This window comes from Dromaius novaehollandiae, chromosome 2 (assembly GCF_036370855.1).
Source record: "Dromaius novaehollandiae isolate bDroNov1 chromosome 2, bDroNov1.hap1, whole genome shotgun sequence".
Lineage (NCBI taxonomy): Eukaryota > Metazoa > Chordata > Aves > Casuariiformes > Dromaiidae > Dromaius > Dromaius novaehollandiae.
Window position 1 is genome coordinate 11,145,822 of NC_088099.1, and position 24,095 is coordinate 11,169,916.

General features: G+C 37.8%; 1 protein-coding gene across 2 annotated transcripts in view; it reads right to left on the reverse strand.

Moving 5' to 3' along the window:
• The window catches only part of PTPRN2 (protein tyrosine phosphatase receptor type N2), a 661,203-nt gene that overhangs the window by 359,542 nt on the left and 277,566 nt on the right, over positions 1-24,095 (reverse strand). For both annotated transcript variants that reach the window (XM_064505751.1, XM_026103068.2), the window contains exons 10-11: positions 22,276-22,362; positions 5,474-5,553 (exon numbers count right to left, since the gene is read on the reverse strand). In XM_064505751.1, the coding sequence (XP_064361821.1) occupies positions 5,474-5,553; positions 22,276-22,362 (167 nt within the window). The remainder of the gene's footprint in view (positions 1-5,473; positions 5,554-22,275; positions 22,363-24,095) is intronic.

The window sequence follows — 24,095 nt, forward strand, 5'->3', positions numbered from 1 at the left end:
TCTCCTAACTTTTAAACTGAAGAGAGAAGAAATCCATACTCATTTGTCTAAATGATGTCATGTGCCAAGCGTAATTACTTCTACAGCAGGCCATATCTGCCTACAGAAGTTTATTTCAAGAAAATGTTGAGTTGAAATTGCAGTGTACCATTGTGCCTGTCTTATCACACAGAAATAGGTCAGAGGACAGGTACACCATGCAAGGTATGTTCCATATTATGAATGTCAAAGTATGCAACGCTGTCATAACATTGACTGTCCTTCGCTTGGTAGTCAGAGTAAATAAAGGTATTGCTAATGTGAGAAAGCAAGCTACACAAAATTTTGAATTACTCTGTTGTTAGGTTTCCCATATATTTATGTAGCCCTAGAAACTGCAAGAACAAATCAAAACATTTACATAGAATTGGAGCTGCGGATTACTAGAAAAAAATTTTATTAGCAAGAATGTGGCTAAAGGGGCTTACAGAGCTTTACTTCTCCTCGAGATGTGCATATCTCATGCACACCAAGAAGAATTGCTGACAAACTCCAAGAAAACACAGGGAATCATTTTTATTATCATAGTTCCTTCTTCTCTTTATTTTGTAGTAGATATTCTAAGTCAACCATCTGTTTGCATAATTGCTGATGAGCCTCATGCCTTCTCTAACCTGCACATCTGCCAACCTCCACAGGGGATGATGGAAAACTTTAAATATAGTTGCCTATATTTATACCTACATAATTCAAGGAGAGCATGCAGTTTATCCATTTTGTTTACAAGAAATGTATACTATACAAATAATAAGATAAGTTGCTACATAAAAACTGTTCGTACAGATATCAGCGAGACATGAATATACACGACAGCTGCAGAAATAGGTTCCTCTCTGCAAAGCTGAGTAATTCACATTCCCATAATTACTATGGCATCTGATTACCTAAATTTCTAAATTCTTTTAGTTTTTAAGGATGCGATGGGCAGCAAAATTCTTCTGTCAGTTAGGTCTATTCATTTTCTGTAAACAAGGTCTACTTTGAGAGTTCCTGGACAGATGTCAAGTTACCTAACTATGGATCATGGAGGCATTTAGCTGTGCTTATCCTGGAAGTAGGTATTGATTTATTCTCCTTGGTTGCATTTAGTAAATTAAATTTTTTGAACATTTTTCTTCAAGATATTGTTGACTTTAAAATTTTCTAATCACAACTAAAACCTGAAAAAAACTTATGTAAGTATATGCTGTTGTTACAGCATATCTCTTACTAAAACTCTTTACTGAGTTTATTTTTGGCTTTAGAGAACTGCAAGTAAAAAAAACCTTTGCTTAAAATAAAATGAACTGATTAGCATGTATGTTGACAGGCTACTGCAACCATATTTGATGGAGCAGCTCATCCTGGATACCATGTTGAAGCACATCAAGGACAAGAAGGTGATCAGGAGTAGTCAGCATGGATTCACAAAGGAGAAGCCAGGCTTAACCAACCTGAGAGCCTTCCATGATGGAATGACTGGCTGGGTAGATGAGAGGAGAGCAGTGGATGTTGTCCACTTTGACTTCAGCAAGGCTTTTGACACTGTCTCCCTTAAAAGGCAAGCTCAGGGAGTGTGGGATAGATGAGCAGACAGTGAAGTGATTTGAGAAGAGGCTGAATGGCAAAGCTCAGAGGGTTGTGTGACCAGTCGCGCAAAGCCTAGTTGGAGTCCAGTAACTAGTGAAGTACCCCAGGGGTCAATAGTGGGTCCAGTCCTGCTCAACTTACTCATCAGTGACCTGGATGAAGGGACAGAGTGCCCCCTCAGCAAGTTTGCTGATGATACAAAACTGGGAGCAGTGGCTGAGACACCAGAGGGCTGTGCTGCCATTCAGAGGGACCTTGACAAGCTGGAGAGATGGGCAGAGAGGAACCTCATGAAGTTCAGCAAAGGGAAGTGCAGAGTCCTGCCCCTGGGGAGGAACAACCCCATGCACCAGTACAGGCTGGGGGCTGACCTGCTGGAAAGCAGCTCTGCGGAGAAGGGCCTGGGGGTCCTGGTGGACAACAAGTTGGCCATGAGCCAGCAATGTGCCCTTGTGGCCAAGAAGGCCAACGATACCCTGGGCTGCCTTAGGAAGAGCATTGCCAGCAGGTCAAGGGAGCTGATCCTCCCCCTCTGCTCAGCCTTGGTGAGGCCACAGCTGGAGTGCTGTGTCCAGTTCTGGGCTCCCCACTGTAAGAAAGAGACGGAGGTGCTGGAGCGAGTCCAGCGAAGACGGAGTCATCCTAAAATGATCAAGGGCCTAGAGCATCTCTCATTTAATGGAGAAAAGGCTGAGAGAGCTGGGTCTGTTCAGCCTGGAGAAGAGAAGACTGAGGGGGGATCTTTTCTATTTGTATAAATATCTGAAGGGAGGGTGTAAAGAGGATGGGGCCAGACTCTTTTCAGTGGTGCCCAGTGCCAGGACGAGAGGCAACAGGCACAAACTGAAACACAGGAAGTGCTGTCTGAACGTGAGGAAAACCTTTTCTACTGTGAGGGTGACAGAGCACTGGCACAGGTTGCCCAGAGAGGTTGTGGGGCCTCCATCCTCTAATATATTCAAAAGCTGTCTGGACGGGCTCCTGGGCAACCTGCTGTAGGTGCTTGAGCAAGGGGTTTGGACTAGATGGTCTGTAAAGGTCCGTTCCAAGCTCTGCCATCTGTGATTCTGTGATTTATTGGTTAGAAAAGAAGAACAAGATACTGTCGTTAATTTAAAATGTTTGAATAGTTGATAGAATGGTGGGAGGGGTTGGTAAAAGGGCAAACACAAGTTTTAGCATAAACAATAATATGGCCATGGTAACATACCAATAAGAGCTGATGTAAGACTGCTGTGAACGGCTTTGTGCAGCCATCAAAAATGGAAAATCATCACATACTAAAGAAATATGTTAGGAAATACCTGAAATATGAATATATAAAGTAGATAAAATGTTATCTAGGTTAATTTAAGTTGGTGAGGCTATAGAACTTCCTCTGGGGTGACACCTTTTGTCTCCAGAATCTGCCTACTCAATCACGTGTGTTTAAGGTAAGCAAGCTGGAAACAACTATTTTGAGACCAGTGGTAGGAAACAAGCTAGGAACAAGCCAAGCAGAAGAAACAAATGTTGATAGGGACCCAATGTCAGCTTTTGAGACAGACACATCAGGAACCTCTTGAACTTGACAAGGTTTTGATGGATTTGGTAAATTTCAGTGGATTTTTCTTGCATGAACTTGTTTACATCTGCATCTTTGAACAGATGTAAGCTTTATTATCCACACCTAGTGTAACTACAAACTGCATAAGAACCAGTTTTATTTTATTTATTTTGAACCTGCCTGCTGCTAGTTTAGTTTGGTCCTGTATTGTAAGTGACACTGAACAATCCTCTCCACATTCTCTGTGCCACTCTGGATTCTATAGACCTTTCTCATGCCACAGCCATCTCTTTTCCAGAATAAAGACTCCTGCCTAACTTCACCATTTGTTATATTCCACACTTACAGCCATGCCTTCTGCCTTTCTCTGAATTTTTTGAGCTCAACGGTTTCCAGCCACTCTGAGGTGGGAGAAGTAGAACTGTACTTAGTATTTAAATACAGATATGCCATAGATTTATTCAATAGCATATGATATTCTCTGTTTTGTTACCTAATACTTTCCTAAGGAAAGTGTTGTTAAGAATTGTTATTTGACAGATACTGAAGATAGAACTATTATTTTCATGAAATTATCTATTACCTCACTAAGATCTCACTCCTGAGGAGCAACGGTCTAATCAGATCTCACAGCTTCATATGTAAAGCTATTGGGTATTTTTCCCCCTATGCATTTTTTACATAAATCTATAATGAATTTCATCTGCTATTTTGAGTCCAGGCACTCAGTCTGGTAAGAACTTTATACATTTCTTAATCAACTGTCACCTTTAATACTGTGAATAATTCAGCATTATTAGCAGGCTTTCTCATCACACTGCTCAGCCTCTTTCCCAGCTCATTTATAAGTATGTTGAGTACCAGTCCCCACAGAGATCCTTGAAAAACTTTACTGCTATTTCCACCTTTTGAGAAAACTGATAATTTATGCCTACTCTCTGTTTCTTGTCTCTTAACCAATTACTGATCCATGTAATTCTTATTCCATGGGATAGTTAGTTTCCTTAGAAACTTTTAGTGAAAGAACTTATCAGAAGTCTTTGGAAATCGAGGTAGACTCTTTCAGATGCATCACGTTTGTTGAAGCCTTCAGAGATACTCAGTAAGTTTCCAAGGCAAGACATTGCTATAAGAAAGCCTTATTAATTTCCACAATATATCACACGCATTAAGGTATATGATACTTACACAGTTAATTACAATGATTACTCTATTGTAACTTCTATTAATTTCCACAGTACAAACTTAAGGCTTATTGGCATGTTAAATCTGTTTTTAAAAAAATGGTATCCCATTTGGTACTCTCTAATCACTAGTTAACAAGAAAGCTTAAAGTGCAAGGTCTCACATCACTGATAGTGCTTAACCTTTTTTTGTCCTTAAGCTCCTTAAAATTCTGAGTGAATACAATATGGTGTTGCTGACTAGCAAATGTTCATTTGACTGTTTTTCCTAATCTCTTTTTTGAGAGACAGATCCTCCAATGAGTCCCATACAAAGAAAGGTTCTGGCATGGAAACTACTCCAGTTCCTTCTACAGCTAAATTCATTCATGATGGAACAAAACAGAAGTTAATGGACAATTTTTGGCTCCCAGTTTCTCCTCAAAAAAACTTCTTTTGTCCCTATTTTTCAAGCAATACTGCAACTTGTTTATTCGTAATTACTAAAACTATCAATTGGTTAATTTGGAAGAAAATCAATTATCAATTCGATTACTTTGCAGAAATGATTTCTTCTAGTCAATAACTCCTCCATAATATAGTTAGTAGTGAAGCTGATAAGAAGCCAACAACAGTGCTTATAACAGTGGCATTTATTCAGAAGAAGGTTAGCTTTAGAAATAAAATGTTTACTCTCAAGATTGACAGGTCATGGAAATTGCCTAAGCAACACACCAACAAAGTATATTTATACCATCTTTTGATCCAGAAATTAAAGCTAAAATGCAGTAACATTTTGCTGCCTGAAAAAAGTATCTTTGAAAAGCAAAGGTATTCAGTTCTTAATTAGAAATATCTAGTCTAGTTTTCTAAGTTTCTGACAACACTGAAGAGTTTTTCCCTGTGTTAGGCCATGTCTACATGTCTCTATTTAATCCATTTCCTCTACAAACAATGAAGTCTCCGGCAGTTTTAATTGACTCAGAGATGTTACACTTCAATTTCCCAAATGTGCCACTCCCCCTCAACTGTCTCCTTCCTCAAATGTCAATCTTCCTGAGAGCATGTGCTGTCTCTCTGTTGTTTGTAGTGATACTGCCCTCTAAACTGAAGAGTGGGAGGTCACGGTTTGGGAATGGAGGATAAAGATTCTTACCTGCTGCTTTGGCAACATCTGCAGTTGAAATGTTTTGGAGGTTTGCGTGCACTCTGAAGGTCACAGCTGGTCCCAGCATGCTAAAAGAGATTATTAAAAATGTAAGACTCATAATCAAGAGACATGGCAGAATATTCCTTATCAAAATAGGTTTTTAAGGAGAAACTGTTAAGACACCATTTAGCCCTCTTCCTTTTGCTTCATTAACTATATTTGCATACATTTTTATACCTCTTGTGGGGGTTTTTTGTATATCTTGTGCCTGAATGATTTCAGAGACATTAACTAAACTTCAGAACACTCCTGTAAATATTATTCCTACTATGAAGATGGCAAAATGGAGGCACAGAAATTAAGTTAGTCACTCAAACACGGCATAGAACATAACTGGAATTCAGCATCCAGAGAAGATTACATGTGCTCTCAAATTTTATAAGCTTTACATCAATACAAGCCTAGTCCTCTTATCATGACTGTAAGTCTATGAATCCTACCTTATAGAGAGACAATAAAGAAGCTCAGAATATTGATTTTGATCCTATTCTGCAAGAACATACATGGGGAAAAGATTTTGGAGAAATCTGATCCAATGGCTGAAAACTGAAACCTATACAGATTTTGTCCAGAAAGATGGCACAAAGCATTTATCTTCTAACAACAGAGGTGATCATCTATCTGAATAACTTATGAAGGGAAGAGATGGACTCTCTGCTGATCTTTTTGGGTTGAGCCTGATGGCTCTTTATGGCATTAAAATCTATAAGAAATTTACTGAGCGAATTACAAATTAGCAAGATGAAGAATGGCAGAGTAAAATATTCAGGGTTTGACAAAAATTTGTCACTGTCAAATTTTAAAGAAAAATAAAACCATATAAGTAGTCTTGTATTCAGTTGCCACTGATCCCAATAATACCAAATTACATATTTACATATGTACATTACATACATATGGAAAACAAATGAAAAATACACACAAACATAGTAAAAGTATTTAAAAATTTTTCCAGGTAACAAGAGCCAGTAGAAACTACAATGTACATTACCAGAAGTGCAGAGTGCAAGGGCTGAACAAACATGAAAATTGGCACCATAATAACAGTTTACTTCCATAGTATGCATTATTTGAGTTCCAGGGTTGTTATTAATGACATAATCAGTAAGAAGAGCTATGCTTGTACAATGAATAATAACCCTGCTTCAATCAACATTGAAATACATTACTTAGAACCACACACGAAACATACTTTAACCTTCTATAGCCATCGCTTATGAGTGAATGAAATCTTACAATTTGCTACATAAAAGAAGTATGTTGAAAAAAAATTATTGCAGGGCTTGAAATGCACAGAGGTCACAAAGGGAATCAGAGTAAGACTAAAGAGCTTAATCTTGTACTGGACAAGGCATACACTGTGCACATTCTATTCTGGAGTTAACAGGATCTGTCATTAATCAGTCGCTTTTCCCTAAATATTTTTCTTTTCTCTCGCCCTCCCACCCCCAGAAAACAGAAAGATTTTATTGCTAAAGGACACTCCAGATGCCATCATTAATGTGCAAGAAATATATTTTAATAAATATTAAGTAGTTATAAAGCATTTATCAGCATCATTTAAATAGTTCTTTATGATATAATACAATTGCATAGTATATTTTATTTGAGATACATAATTGCTTTATAAAAATGCAGACCATTCACAGATTCTGTCACTAAGTGTGAGATAATCAACCATGAAAGGCACATGGGAGTTTCCTGATACTCTGCACTGAATATAATTGAGCTTTACACTGTCCTTCTCTTTTTATTGCCAGCCTAAGAGAAATGATGAGTCCTCTTCAGTTGCTCTGACACCTATAGTGTAATCAGCAGTGCACTTTAAATAAAAGCAGGCACCAAGCTAGTATGCAGGGGGCCTATGACAAGGACAACAGAAAGAAACAACTTAATATATCCCCCCAGATTTACACCATGTATTCCATCGTCATCAAGCACCTGAAACTAATGCTAACTTTCAAATACGGTGTAGTTACACTGCCCTTTGGCTTCACCAGCAAAGACAGCACACGTTCCCTCCCGCTCCCTCCCTTGCCTCCGCTTGTTGCCTCTGTCTCTGTGCTAGAGCTCACTCCTCCCTCAGTTGTGCCCCTACGCCGCTCGCTGTGGCTAGGCAGTTAATGGCATCATTAAAATCATATCGATTAAAAACTGGATCATTTCAGTGATCCAACCCAGGCAGCGTTACGTAGGGATCTGAGACAAAGGACTCCTGTCATTTGAGCCTGCCCGGGACTATCGCACCCCTCTCTCTCTTGTGACTCCGCCGGGATAATCCAGCAACACGACAGAAGCCAGAGTAGACAAGTCATGCCTGCGTGTGCACTGCCACAAGCACTGTCATTTCTCTGCACGACTGATGAGAAAATGTAGGGAAATAAAGAGAAAAAAATCTGGTGGGGGGGAAAAAACCCTTATGGGACTCTGATGATATTGGTTAATACCCATTCTTTTGCAAAAGAAATCTAAGAAACTTTTAAGATGCCCATTCATATATTACCATGTGGGATACTGCTTTATTCTCCAGTAATAACTGAATGTTTGAATTTCAGAAGGATTTGCCGGGTGACAACGTAAGCAGAACTTTGGTAAGAATATTTACAAAATATAGAAAATAAAGCAGTTCTTGTCACAACTTTTCACACATTGATATTCTGCTGATTATTTAAAAGCAAACAAAAGACCTTGAGATTACTTGACCGAAATTGCATTTCTGCTAGATGTTTTGGGAACTGACTGCTTCAGGAGCTCATAAAATGAGATTTTTCTCATGAGGGGTTTCTGGCAAAAGCACTCAATAAATAAACATTTCAATAACAATGGATGCCCTTTGGGGAATCCCTCGCTGTTCATTGTGTGTTGGACGAGAACATTTAAACAAAACCAGTAATTATTTGACTGAAAAATATATTTAAAACGACTCTTAACAAGAAAGTAACCAGTCTGAAAACAGGTTCTAAGCCATATAAAACACATGCCTCATACTTACTGACCAGGAACTTCAAATTATATAGATGAGGCTGCTTTTTCATGACGCTGTCAAACCCTCTGAAGCCTAGCTAGTATTAATGGCAATTGTCTTTACATCCCTCTAAACACTGAGGCTCACTGAAGTGCCTACTGTTGTTTATGACCTGATGAATTGCAAACAAACCGTTCCCACAAATCACTGGCGATTCTGCCGGTTAGCAGAGGCATCCCCGCTCCGTGGCGGATTGCATCACACCGGCGCGCAGACAGCTGTGCGGACGAAAGCGACCATGAGTGTAAAATACAATGCCCACTCCGAAACTTAAAATAAATCTAGGGCATGAAATGGAGTATTTCTCCTGCTATAACAGAGAGATTAAAAATATTAGGTAGTAGCACATTTACTCTCTAAATACAACATTTTATGTAAGGTTTTAGGTTTAACAATTCTCCCCCCAAGGTGTATACTACTACAATTACATCCCCCAAGGTGTATACTACTGCAATTACATCTATGTAAATTTGTAGTTAACTCCTCTGACATAAGTGAACTTAAACCCACTTAAGTGAGAGAAGATTGTGAGTTTTAAAACTCATGCAGGCTAAATTATTATAATCGCACATAACATTTTTTCATAATACTTTGTTATGTGTTTTGAATAAAGGTAAGCAAATCTGGCTTCAAGGCTAATAAACAGTGACTTCTCCCCCCCGCAAGATGTAATGTCTGTTGCAATGACCTGCTACATTTATTACTTGAAATTTACTGACTAATTACCCCCTCTGTTGGCTGTCAGAACTTTTTTTTTTTAAATTTCAATAATGTTGCCTTCAGCCATAATAGTTTTTTTTAACAAAGACATTCAAAGCATATTGCAAATTGTCACCCTTATGTGCTGTTGTTTTATATGCTGTTTACTAGAGATGAAATAATTACAGTGTTTATACCAAAATGACTTGAAGGTTGATTGCTGATTTAATAATATTCCCCTCCCCATGGGTTTATATTTCCCATCTGAAGGTGGGAGGGAGCACAACCTGCACAGAAACAAACAATATTCTTTGTGTAAAATAAAAGTATTTCCTTTCATTAATTGTTAGACAGAATGACAGCATTCTTATTATACTGTGTCTGTCAACAAATGAATGGTCTGAATAAACAGAGCTGGAGCTTGATCAATATGGCAAGGTCCGTATAACTTTCAAGCCTTAGGTTATAATTATATTTATGAATGGCAGGATTTAAATCTCCATAAATTATGTATCAAGCTTTGCATGCCTGTTCTTTTCCCTCATGTGTGTCTGCTTTAGTACTACAGTATCATACAGAAGGGTTACTACGAAATACAGTCACAGTCTATCATACCCCCTAGTGGAAAAGGATTTGAGAAACAAGTGCCAACATGGTTATGTTTATTCTTGAAGATGAGACATAAAACTGATGCCAGATGGAAATGAGTTGAGGTTGCACATTTGAAAAAAAAACATACAGGCAGAGTGCAATTTCTTGAGACTGGGGGAACATGGGGGGAATCAGGACTGGCTACTTCCAACATTAAACATTCTGTTAATGACCTATTTTGTAAAACAGAACTTGCCTTAATAGAGCTTATATTTGAAATTAGAACCACTACTTGTCTATATGTTCATTTCAAACTCCTTTAATCTCCGGGGGTTAAGAAAAGCAATTAGTAACGCTCCAGAGGATTGTGCAAAGTAAATTTTATAGCAGCAAAGGTAATTGTCTCAGGAAATGTTTGGTGGGCTTGAACTAATGACTTGCAGTGTGTACACATTTCTGTGCTTACTGTGTTTAGGAATTTGAACCTTATATCTATTGTTAATGTTGCACTGATATCTCCTTTCTACCTTCTCAGTGTTGGAAAAATTAAAATGAACACACTTCTGTAAATGTATCCTATATTATATATATTCATACATAAGTATACCTACATCAAATCAAATTGACAGAAAAAAAGCACGTGACTAATAGAGGTATTTTCATAACGCAGTATGTCTGTTACAAACCATGACTTACAGAGCAAAGCAAAGGCAGAGAAGTGCAATTGGTCACCCTCATATAATACAGAGACAGATAAAAAAAGTATACGCTGGCTGTTTTGCCCTCCTTCTGTCATTCAAGACAGCTGTAAATCCATTGGCCAGTTCAATTAGGTTTCACCAACATTTTTGACCAAGTCTTATTTTGTGGATCATTGCCTTATACTCTATTTAGATTGCATAACCCTCAGTAAACTTCAAAACCTCAGGAAATCTATGAAGGAAGTAGTGGACTAGCCTGATCTTCCACAAAAGAATTTCCCTGAACTGTTGAATAGAGTATATGGATCATCATTTAGACTTACTATCCAAAAGGCTCATAATAGAGAGCATCGTATCTTTTGCTCTTTACTGTTCATAAGTTTGCTTTGTTTTCCATCTGAATTTATCAAAAGTCGATGTACAGCCATATATATTCTCTATTCTCACATTTCTGTTCATATATATGTACTTAGAGCCACTGATCGATTTTTTTTCCCCTCTGTTTTAGCAGATTGAGCTTCTTGCATTTTCCCAGTTCTTGGAGCCCTTCTCTGGAAACTCTTAACATTCTTCTTAAACTGAAGAGCGAAACAGTGTTCCATAACATGCTGCATTACTGCCAAAAAATACATTATCTATTCATATTTATATCCCTTACATACACAAAGTATGAACTGCTGTTCGCAACACTGACTTCAGAAAACTGCTCCTGTATTCAATGTACGGCTAGCATGGATAGAGAGAGAGAGAAGATTTGTCATACTGCTTGTGTCTGACAGTGAGCAAGCACTAAAGATGAAAAATCAAAATTCCTGCTACTGGAGAGATATTAATTGCAATGCTTACTGGCATTAACTAGCTCAACAAGTTAGCGGCATAATGCCTTAAATTCACCAGTTAGTGATGGGTTTTCTATTGCCATTTACATTGCATTAGAATGGTTTACACCATACAACTGGTTATAGCATATTCAACAGATAGATGAGAAAGGTTAAACAGATTGATGGTTTCAGAGCATTCATATCTTGCAAACATAACTATACGGAAAAAAACCTTGGGTCTTGATTTGATGTTTGCATCTAAGACTTGTCTCTGCAAGCTACCTATACAGTCTCTGTTTAAAGTAAACCAGCTAATTCTCTGGACACCCTATACTGCCCTCCTTGCTTCCACTGCCATGGAGAAACTGGCCCTGAAATGGTGCTCCCTGAAGTGACTCTGCTGCTCTGCTCTCACCAGTTATCACTGACAAAGCAATGTCATTAGAATAATTTCAAGAGTAATGTCATCAAAAATGGATGTCAAAAAAAGTCAAAAAAAGGATGCTCTGCAACAACAGCAGTCCATGTTTGGTAGGTCTCTGATACCACCCGATTCTAAATGATTGTATAATCCTTTATTAGATATGTATCAAAACTGTGCTAAATACATTGATGCTAATTTACAATGCAAAAGAAGAGGAAAGAATATTTTGAAGGTTTTACAGTTCATGTGGTGAAGATTTTTTGCTAAGCCTGCTATTTCTATTATTTAAAAAACTAAGAAGGCTCAGTTTAGAGACTGATGCTACACTCAGTTTTGCCTATTTTTATTCCTTACAAAACGCAACCTCTGATGATTACTCAAGATCTAGGAATAATTTTCAGAGTTTTAAAATAATTTTTCTATTAATGTCACAAGCCATGAAACTTGACATTTTCACCATGCTGAGTACATGAAAGTTGCCAGCTTTGCCTGTCATGAAAATAAGGTTCTTAATTACACTATTTAAAATAACAAACATAGAAGTGCTGTAATTTCTTTTCCTGAATGCTAAAAATGTTTGGACCCTGAGAGACAGCGAAAATGGTCTCAAGTGTCTCAAATGTTTAATGCTTAAATGTACAGTGATTTTTCATTTCATACCCAGAGATTAAACTAAAGGATAAAAAGTTATGTCATTTTTTAAAAGATAATTGTATACTATTGATGTTTACATTCTCCTTTATATCTTTTGGCAGTCTGGCTGGTAGATAAATAAGCAGACGGTCTTAAACTTTTAGTCAGTTAAGTATTCAGGGCATTTACTGACTTTAGGTCTGCTTATCCTCTGCATAATTGTATTGCTATTGGTGTCTGTTGAAATCACATGCAAAAATCTGTCTACTGGATTGATAATCACCTTACACACAGTTTGCACAAGTGACTTTTTATAACTAACGAAGAGCATGACTCGTGTGTCAGGAGTTTTGCAGAGGTAAAGGATCAGCATCCTCATAGCTTTGATAGGAGCCAGATAGGATGCACATGTGTTTGATGCTTAGACTGAGCACAACTGAAGTCTAAAGAAAGCAAACTGCTACAGCCTCAGTTTAGAAAGCTACACAACCAAATCCCTGCCAGTTGCCCTTTCATGAACATGAGAGCTTCTCCTTTAGCTCTGAGGAAAGGAACTAGAAGATTTGGTTTTGGGCTTGCCCTCCAGCTCTGAGGGAGAGACACTTCCCATCAGCCTTCTCCCCTTGCAAAGGAGGCACTGCTGGAGAGAGTTTCCTGGGATCTTTCATTCACATCATTCGAAGAACGTTTGCTCCCAGTGACTTTATGGTTCCTTAGGAATACAAACCTTTCCACAGGCAGGTCATGGTGCAGGTCATAGGCCTGGATATGCAGTATTAACTGGTTAGGTGAAAAAAAATGAGCAGAATGATTTACCTGTTCAGCAGGTCTGTCCTATCCATTCCATACACGCATATAGGGAAAGGGGGAGTGAGAGAGACAGAAAGGAGGAGGGAGAGAAAAAGGGAGGGGGAAGGAATGAGCGGGAGGGGGAGCCTATGTTGGAGTGCTGGGTAACTGGGGGCAGGAGGAAAGTCTAAATCAACGAATACTTAGACAAAAAATGAATGTTATCTCTATCTTAAAATGGATTATTCTTTTAAACAAATCGTTACAAGAATCTCTTCTTAAACATTACTTAGTCAGTTCCCCTGCACGATCACCTTTTTCCATTTCTAATATTAGTTGTTCTATTTGTGGAGCATGTTTTAGTTCAAGAGTGAGAATCACAGCTCTCTGTTTCTATTCTCATATCTGCCACTAAGTTCTGTACAGTTTTAGAAAAAAAATCAAGCAAATTGTCTTGTGTTTCCATTTACCCATCTGTAGACTGGAAATGATTACCAATGAATATTGTGTGAAATATTATATAAATTAAATGAAACAGCACACATTCAGTAACTTCCTTAAAAAAGGAGTATATATATTCTGCCTACTTTGTAATGATCTCAGCCTTAATTTTATTAAAAAGGAATATGATGGCCCTCATGGCCAGAGGGATGAGTAGTACAGAAAGAAGTATAAAGTTAAAAATGGACAGCTAGATAAACTTTAAAAGCTCACTTTCATCTGTAAGAAACTTCTCTTGAGTAGGGACCCATGACTACATGGATATGTATCTATAAAACTGGATTTCATTGTGCTTTGGATTACAAAGGTGCAAAACCTTTGATTTAATGAGATGAAATGTTGTAATGGAAAGCCAGACTTAGTACATTTTTATTTATAAGAGTCTCTCTAGATTTTTATGGTCTTTCTGCTTTGTCACCTAGAATTCATAAAATGCTGCAGGCCAAAATCCTTCTTGTTATTTTAATATATTTTTATATTTGTCTAGCAGGAAACTTACAGTAGAGAAGGCGAAATGATCTTGGTTATATGCACATTTATTAGAGAAAAGCACACAAAATATATTATACCTCAGGAAAAAAAACCCACAAGACTAATGTAATGCTGAGGTTGAGAAATCACTCATTTTTAAATAAAGAAATGCACAGTTGAAACTTCCCCCTTATATTTGTTTCCTTATCCTCATTCCTTTAAAAAATGATGCATCTTCCTATTATAAATTAGTTGTCAAATAAGACAATATGTACCAGAAAACACAATGTAATTTCTTATAAAAACCTGCATGCGATGAATTATAGCAACACATTTCTCAGACAATTTGTTTTCCTGACTCATTAAATCTGCAAAAGAAGTCAAGTTTGAATAAAAGTGGATCCATTATTTCTGAGTTATGCATTTACAATATTTTAAACAAGGTTATGCCAAATAGTTAGTCCGTTGCTTTGCTATTTAAAAATCAAGGAACAGGTGAGAAGTATTTTTCAGCTTCTCTGAAAGGTGTACCTTTTTATTAAGACCAAGCATAGACAGTTTAAATCAAAATGAAAATGTTGCTTAAGTTCTGGACAAATAAATGGAATGGAAATAAAACTTAAAACTATTGCTAGTTTATACTACAGCACTGAAAGCAGAGCAGGAGGACTATATGTTTTTTCATAAGCACGGTATTAGGACTTTCCTCTCAGCAAATCTGACGGGCACAGATGACAGAAACCAGCAGAATCTGTCGATCTAGAAGTAACTTCATTACGAGTCACCTACAGGTGTTCGTTCTACAACAGAAAAGAGATTCATCACACTGAATCATGCAGAAAGGATTTATCTGTACAGAAGAGGGAAGAGGGATATCTGTACAGAAGAGGGATATAAACCAATTAACAAGCCACTGTGCTACCTGTCCCACCACTGCTCACTGAGTAGAATATACCTCCCTCGCACCATCCTGCCTCTCCAGCTACCACTAATTTCCTGAGGTGTTCACATTTAGTGCATACATATACCACATGTCATAATCTATCAGCACGATGAAGTGAAAATACCAAATACTGCTCCAGTGCTTAGGTTCTGGATGACTGAATATGATTAACTGGCTGATTGAGTTTTTCAAGTGTTAGGTTTTATTCGTTGTTTGTCATGTTATTTTTCTCTCTGGCACGATGAGGACACTACAGCCAATACACATGTTCACAACAGGTGAAGCCGGGAGTACCACTCATCAGTTTACCTGCTCGGCACTTTTGATCCGAACATGTTTTAAGCTTTTCCAAACTTTCACCACTTGGCCTGATTTTCAGAGATCTTCCTCAGACCAAGTTCTTTCTATTGGGCTGGCTGGCTGGCTTTTCAAATTGTACGTATCCCAGCGCAAACATTTCAGCCCTTCCAAAGAACAAAATTAAGCAAAACCACTGATTGGTCATGTGAGATTTTTTCTTCGCAAAGGGAGTGGGAAGTGTCTCCAACCCTACTACTCCAAAATAAGATTTCAAAGTATGGCAAGAATGTGTTTGTAGTTGTTTTCTTCAAAGAAGGGTGGGGTTTTTTTTATTTGTTTGTTTTTAATAGGATCTCTGCCTTCCAGGGATGAATGGTACTCATGTACTAGAAAAGATGACTATTTTTAGGTGACTCAACTTCATTTTTGGCAGACGTCAGGAAGTATGTTGCCAACAAGGCACTAAAAGGACGCAAAGGTCCTATCTCTGCCTTGAATTCTACTGGTGCCATCCGGCTCTGCCTCAAGGGCAGATTCGGTTCATCTGATGCCAAGCCCTTTAAACGCAGCTCGTTAGTAGAAGCAGGTAGCACTGTCTAAACCGAGAGCTGATTGCTGGGACTGCTGAACACTCAGAATGGCAGTCAAAGACAGGGTGGTCTGCGTCTCTGCACAAGAACGTCTTTATAGGAGAGGCCATATAAGCTATACTCTGCGAGATCACATGGAACACCTCAAATTACCAGAGGCTTTGACTTTAATCTCTTTATGCTTTAACTCAGATCTGCACGATTCTAATAATACCCCACTTCTCATGTGAGTTAAGTACATCAATTCATGTTTGTGAAGCATTCTGATAGCCTGGTGAAGAGCACCGCAGAAAAAAAACCATGAGGAAATGGTTTTTCTGACCTCAAAGCAGGATTTGAATAACGTACAATAAATAAAGCCTGAAGCCACACATCGGACAATGAGGATCAAACGACACATTGAAGATCTGCTTGTTAACTGAGCGTTATCCTTTCTGTACGTGGAATAAGACAGAGGTCTGTAGTAAAATATATAGATATGATAAAATATTTTAAGACTATCATAATTAGTCCTTATTGAAAAATTGATGTTTTAGGTCAGCTGACCTGAAAAAAAGAAAATATGAAAACAATGGTCTGAGTGCAGACCAAACAGCTTTTTTTTTAATTATTATTTTTATCATGAAAATAAAAGCATTTGTCTTATAAGCCAAATGTAATTAAATTTTGAAAAAAGTCATTATGTTGAATTGAAAAAAATAAACATTTTATTTTCAAAATGCAAAAACATTCTGTTGTGGCTGCTGTTAGTTTTGTAAGACATTTTTCAGCTGAAGCTGCTAAACAGTTTCCATAGATACCTGAATTTTCATTTTTCATATAATAAACTGTTCAACTAAAACATTAACTTCATCTTTAGTCTCAATGTGTATAGAGAAGGGGATCAGGTGAAGGCTAAACAACCAACTGCAGGCCTGGGAGTTTGAGCTTTAGACTCTGAAAGCTCAGGGATGTGGTCTTTTAATTTAGCTTTCAATATGCCATACATATGCAAGCAACCCTACATTATGTGGAACTTATTGGTAAAATTTTATGACTTTGCCAATACAAGAGATTATATTACATAATCAGAATCAGCTTTTTCACCTTGAAAAAAATCTACTAATACAAACATTCAGCATAAGCTTCCTGTCCATCTCTAACTTTACATATGTAAGATAAGTAAGCATAGAAAAGATCCCATCTCAGTCTTCTCTTCTCCAGGCTGAACAGACCCAGCTCTCTCAGCCTTTTCTCCATTAAATGAGAGATGCTCTAGGCCCTTGATCATTTTAGGATGACTCCGTCTTCGCTGGACTCGCTCCAGCACCTCCGTCTCTTTCTTACAGTGGGGAGCCCAGAACTGGACACAGCACTCCAGCTGTGGCCTCACCAAGGCTGAGTAGAGGGGGAGGATCACCTCCCTCGACCTGCTGGCAATGCTCTTCCTAAGGCAGCCCAGGGTATCGTTGGCCTTCTTGGCCACAAGGGCACATTGCTGGCTCATGGCCAACTTGTTGTCCACCAGGACCCCCAGGCCCTTCTCCGCAGAGCTGCTTTCCAGCAGGTCAGCCCCCAACCTGTACTGGTGCATGGGGTTGTTCCTCCCCAGGGGCAGGACTCTGCACTTCCCTTTGCTGAACTTCATGAGGTTCCTCTCTGCCCATCTCTCCAGCTTGTCAAGGTCCCTCTGAATGGCAGCACAGCCCTCTGGTGTCTCAGCCACTGCTCCCAGTTTTGTATCATCAGCAAACTTGCTGAGGGGGCACTCTGTCCCTTCATCCAGGTCACTGATGAGTAAGTTGAGCAGGACTGGACCCACTATTGACCCCTGGGGTACTTCACTAGTTACTGGACTCCAACTAGGCTTTGCGCGACTGGTCACACAACCCTCTGAGCTCTGCCATTCAGCCTCTTCTCAGATCACCTCATTACCTGCTCATCTAGCATGTGCATGCACGCTCACGCAGATATGTATATACACACACCTTATATGTTTACACAAATTATTGTTACACTCTGCAACAGTACTAGATAGGTATTAATGTTGTTTTATGAAACGAATATAGGGTGTTCTACTGCAGGTTTTCCAGTGCAAAATTAAATATGCGAATGGGCACACTTGGTCAAATTATCACCTCTCCTCGAAGTACAGTTCTCTCAATACTGAGCATAGGTACAGTAGGAGGTAAAAATAACAACCTGCCCAGTAAGATGGACAGACAGAGGAAGCCGAAGCAACAGAACAAACTGGGAGAAAAGAGCCACAAAGAGCAAGAATTCCTCAATGGCAATAGGGAGAAACATAATAAGGTGAAGGAAGAAATAAGCAGGAAAAGAGAAAAGACACTGTTGTCACTTATTTCACAGGGAGATGCAGTATCCATCAGAGGATGTAATATTCACCAGAGAATCTCACTCATAACTAGCACCTGAGGATGATAGAATATACAGTCTAAAATACTATGACATCAGAATAATTTGATTTCTTTCCACATAAAGGTATTCAGCTAAGCTTAAAGCTGAAAAATCCCTTTAGCAATTTTGTCAGTAAATATTCCAAATATGAGAACACTAAATAAAAATACAGAAATAATTATGTATCACTAAGAATCAAAAAAAAGTCATGTCTGTTCTAACCAATGGCTTTGACTATAGATTCCAAGTGTCCTTCCCACTATTCTCACAGTTGAGATAACAGATAATATTTTTATTATGTTTGGATGTCTCTTGATAACCTCTCATGTCTCTAAGTTTACTCTATAATATGCAAAAACTGTAATTGCATGAAGAAGGTCAATGTTGCAAACTGCACAGTGGTCATTTTTATTTATTTATTTATTTATTGGAATAAATGCAAACCATCCTAGTACTACTACCCATCTAACTTCAATCCTTGATACCAGTCCAACAGTCAATCACCAGAGGCATTGGACACCCATAATTAGATTATAAAATCATAACTATAGTCATTTTACGTCTGCTTGCATAATTACATCAGCATGCTAATATCCTTTTAATGGTCTCTAATGATGTAATAAGAAATAATAGAATTTATTTGACAGCTACATAACCATTAACAAAACATATTAAGCATAACTGGTAGTTCCATAAAGATTCAGGCTGTATCCAAAAGTGACAGCTAACATGTTGGATATTTTCTGCAGTGTTGAAATATTTCTAATTACGTATTCCCCAGATATATTCCCTCTCATCTGCTTCACAGGGCGAGCAAAGTTTATGTCAGTGCAAACTTGACAACAAACCAACCGTAGAAGTGGACTGCACCCTCTGGGAGCCAAGCCTGAGGCTATGCTGTGAATTGCAGGCCATCGGTTAAAGTTGGCAGGATTGTGAAAAAGAGGTGATGAGATAAGCTGATTACTACCCCGCATCAACTAATCAAGAACTAACACGGGAATTAGTAGGAACCCATAGCAAAAGCAACTTATTCACTGAGGCAAACTCCAAAGCACAGAGGAAAAACTAAAAATATAGAGAACAAAAAGATATTTACAGACAAAACTAATCAAAGCTAGTAAAAAGGTATATGTGAAACACTATCTTTAAAATTACTTTTTGTGGCAAAAAGGACAATAAAGTGTTAATTGATAAATCTGCCATTTCCTTTAAAAGAACTCACCACTCACTTTTTCTCCTCAGTTCTTCTCACCCTATTCTCATTGAGTGTGATGGTTTTGTCTACACTTTGAAATTAACCCTGTGGTTCTCATTAAGAGAGGTTTACTCTGAAATCCTTGCAGTAGTCTTGAAAGTTCCAGGCCTACCTTAGCATTTTCTTACCCTTCAGAATGCTTGGAGGGAAAGCAGAGAGAACTGAGATTTTTAAGCCATCCTAATACTCAGGTGAGAGCACAAATTAAACTGCTATGTCATACTCCCATCCCTTTCAAAATCCTTGATCTCAGGCTTCCGGATGATTTTTCCCCAACATAAATTTATCCATTCTGTAAAAACACTAAGTGTATTCCTAAGAAAAAAGGTACTTTTAGTTGCTAGTTAAAAAATAAATAAATGAAAAATTTCATGATGACTCAGGCTAAGTAAAAGTCATATTCCCTGAGAGACCTCATTCTCTTGCTTGGAAATGTCAAAGGTGGATTAGGAATAAGCATGAAGTCAAGTCTTTCCTGAGACCTCTCCCTGAGAGACTTTTCAGAAGCTAACCAGAGCCTTCAAATTCATACAGTTCTCCAATGATGTCTGTGTAGTGGTGACAGAAGAACAATCCAGAAAAGCATTAACGCTTTGCTTGGTGAGGCCTTTTTCTAAGGCTTCTAACCACTGCTTTATCTGTTAGCTAGATCCACATTTCCATAGTGTTTCATGGGTTTAACCTGAGGCAAAGCGTCTCATTTTCTTAAATCAAAAACATTTATTACACATGAATTCTTCACTAACTTGAGATTTGGGATATTCTTTCATTTCTCTTTTGCAGATTTATAGATTTTATTTCAAAAAGGCAAAAACTGATTACAAGATGCTGTCTTGATATACATAGAAGTCCCTGTCCTATTTCAAGTTGCTATCATCCATAATACACTGTTTTAAAATACTGACTACACAATGCAAATACTTTTGGTGCAGTCAGATGGCTGTTTATTAATGGATGCAAAGTAACCAGCCTCCCTAATGCTGCATATTAAAAAAAAAAAAAACAAAAAAAAAAAAAACCCACACCACACAAAAGAAAAACGGTTATTCATAGTTAGCTATATCACTGGAGGGATACTTTTCTTTAGAAGGTGAATCTGTAGCCCACCAATTGCAATGCTGTTGTGATTTATGAAATGATAAAACATAACCAAAAGGCTTTTTGCTAACAATTAGAGGTAGGTGAAAGTGTTCTTGTACTGTAAATGAATGAAGTTAATGAAGCAGAACTCACTGATTCCAGCACAGAACTTGTTCCATGGGATCCCTTTAAATGTGCAACAGACTTTGATTTATTTGCTAATATTCAAACTCCAAGTTGGAAATTCTCCTTACAAGGAAGACCACACATATTGTCATTTTTTTTTGTAATTTCCAAACTCATTTTTCATGAAATAAATACAATTCATAAAATAAAAGTAAGAAGAGTCATTTAGCAATACAAAGAATAGTTCTCACAAACAAAATATGGGTGTATTCTCCTTCAAAATAACTAAATTCAATATGCCTGGCACCTCTCAGATTTCTAAAAAGATTTTCTCACCAGTAGTCTATTTCTCACTGCACATGCTATATGCAAGTGGTATAATTCTTTCTTCCAAATAAGAATAAACACTTCCACCAAAGACGAAACATCTTCAGACAATCACTTAAAATACAGCATTAAACAATGAATTACTTTCACTGGAGCTGCAGATTAAACAAAAGTTGATGGCACCGCAAATAAGGCTAAGAAAGATGCTGTAGTTCAGCAACACAACAGACGGGCCAAAACAAGCAGCGCCAAATGCTCTCAAAAATAGGCAGCAACTGGATGCTACCCAGACATCAGCTATTTTTTGTGCGCCAAGATATGACTTATTTCCAGCAAGCTGTCAAAAGCCTCCCACAGCTGACCCTTCTTTTCCATTATTTCTCTATCAAACTATTTTTACTTTCTCTTTCTCAAAGGAAGAACTAAAGTTTTGAGTAAAAATTCGTACAAAATGATCTCAGAAAAAAAAAAATCTCAATTTCTTTACCAGATACGGAAAAATCATAACCTTGCAGCTTTGCAGCTCAGGAGATGAACACACAAAGCATTCATCGATATGAATCATATGAAGAAAAACAGTATTTCAACATAGCTGAACTCCCTGTGACTTGTTAAATGAGTAGCTGACCAAGCAGCACGACCCAGTATGCCACGCTTCAGACTGCAAGTCAGGGACCCAAGCTGTAATCAATCTCTGCTGTCGTTTCCCCCTCGGCAACGCTGGGCATAATAACCCTTCACAAGACTTGCCTTAACTAGACACTATTAGATAATATGGTAATATTTTTACAACACTTGGAACAGACTTTTTCCCCCCCTTTCCCTATGGAAGCGTAGGAATATTTCAGTCTTTCTATTTTTTTTAAATAATTTGTTACTAACTGTATATACATCATAAAGTATATATAATGCATATATGTACATTATAAAGTTCATCAGGATATTCTTCTTTTCCTCCTGCCTGCTCTCATTAATTCTAGCATGAAAAAGTAGTCATTTCCTCATGAGATGAACTACTCAAAAATAATGAGAAATACAATAAAATAAAAAGGGGCAAATTCCATGTACATACTTGACATCATCGAAGGCACTCATCTGCAGCTTCAGGAGATCTGCCACTTCCTTTATTAACTCCAAGCCCTTTTCCACACTCAGGGGGCTGTGGAAAGGGAGCAAGAAAACAGAGCATTACAAAAATGGAACTCATCAATACTTGAGAGGCTAAAAGTCCCAAAAGAGTTATCACCTTGGCCTCCTAGAGTCTGCAAGCCACCACTAACTGTATTCCTGTCACATAGTGATCGTGATATCAAGGGAATTGGGATCAGGTGCTTCTTCAGGCATGATGAATCACCTGAATTTTCCAGCAATAAGACAAACAATAAGGTGTAAATGGAATTGTTAGGAAGTGTAATGGGCCCATGATGCAGCAACCAGTTCATCTCAGTCCCCAATAAAAAATGTAATAAAGTAAAAGGACAGAAAGAGAGAAAGGATTGACGAGACAAGGAGGGAAACAAACAATGAAAGTCAAATTGCAGGGCTCAGTATCAAATGGACAAGGGAAAAGCATATTTTTAAATTCATTAGTTTTTAAAATGAATCTTCACCCAGAGAAAGGATAAAAAATTATTATGGATTTGAGAGTAAACAATGGAGCAAGGCACACAGTCCAGAGGACACTGATTAGATACATAGGAGTTAGTTTGGTGTGCGTATGCACTGCTGACAGAACCCCCTTTAAATCTTTTTAACCTTTGTCAATGCCACATTTACATTTTTTTAATTTAGAAAACAGGTTGCAATCAAGCATAACACAAGAGGACTGCTATCATTAAAAAAGCACTTAGCCAGACACAAAATTTATATTTATAAAAATTTCAGGTTATTAGAGTTGTTACAACTCTAAAGATACATTATGAACATTCATTGCCTAACAGACAATGCCTTGCTTGACTGTTGTGCAGCACAGTGAAACTAAATAAAAAGTATTAAGAAAATAAAAATATAAGGAAATGATACAGCAATGTCCAGTGAGAACAACAGATACAACATTCTCTGTGTAAATTGTGATTATAGAATTATTCTCAACATCGTTAAATCCCAAGCTCATAAAATTAAACCTTACAAGCCAGAATCTTATCTAACTTACGCCACTGTAAGTCAGAAACAACTTTGATGAAACTAATCCTGAGGGAAAAAGAGGTTCTATATTTTTTTCCTTCAAGGGTTCATAACAAGTAAGAGAAGGAGGTGTCAGAAAAAAACACATATTGTTAGACATGATCTTTTCAACTGCACAAACGGAAAAAAAGACTTTTCAGAGCCCTCGACCTAGATCATTATTTCTGCTTCACAGTTAAAGTTTTTGAATCTAATTTTATATCATTGTAATCACTGTCACGATTTTATTTATTATGTCCAATGAGCCCTGTGTTTATTTATTTATTTATTGCATTCGGTTCTGCATACACTGCCTGAAGGGCACCTCTATTTAAATAATGGGATATCTCATGTGGACCTTGGTTAGGATGGAATTGCTCAGCCTCCCTTTATGCTACTAACCCAAGATGCTCAAGAGACCTCCTGTCACACAAGCAGAGGGAGCCCCTCAAGGCACCAGATAAATTTAGAGTTTTTCTAGATATATAAGACAGAAATGTTCCCTTGTGAAAGTAACGAAAGAATCTGATTGTTTCTGCAAGGGAAAAAATGTATTATAGATTATTCATAAAAACCCTATATTTCAACGACTGACAGTCGGTAGAAATGTGAACATTCCCATCACTACGAAAGCAGATTGTCATAGTGACTCAGGGGCTTATGTGTTAATTAAATCTTTTCTCCCAAAGATGCTGGCTTAAATTTTACAGAAATGATTGGTGTCAGCAA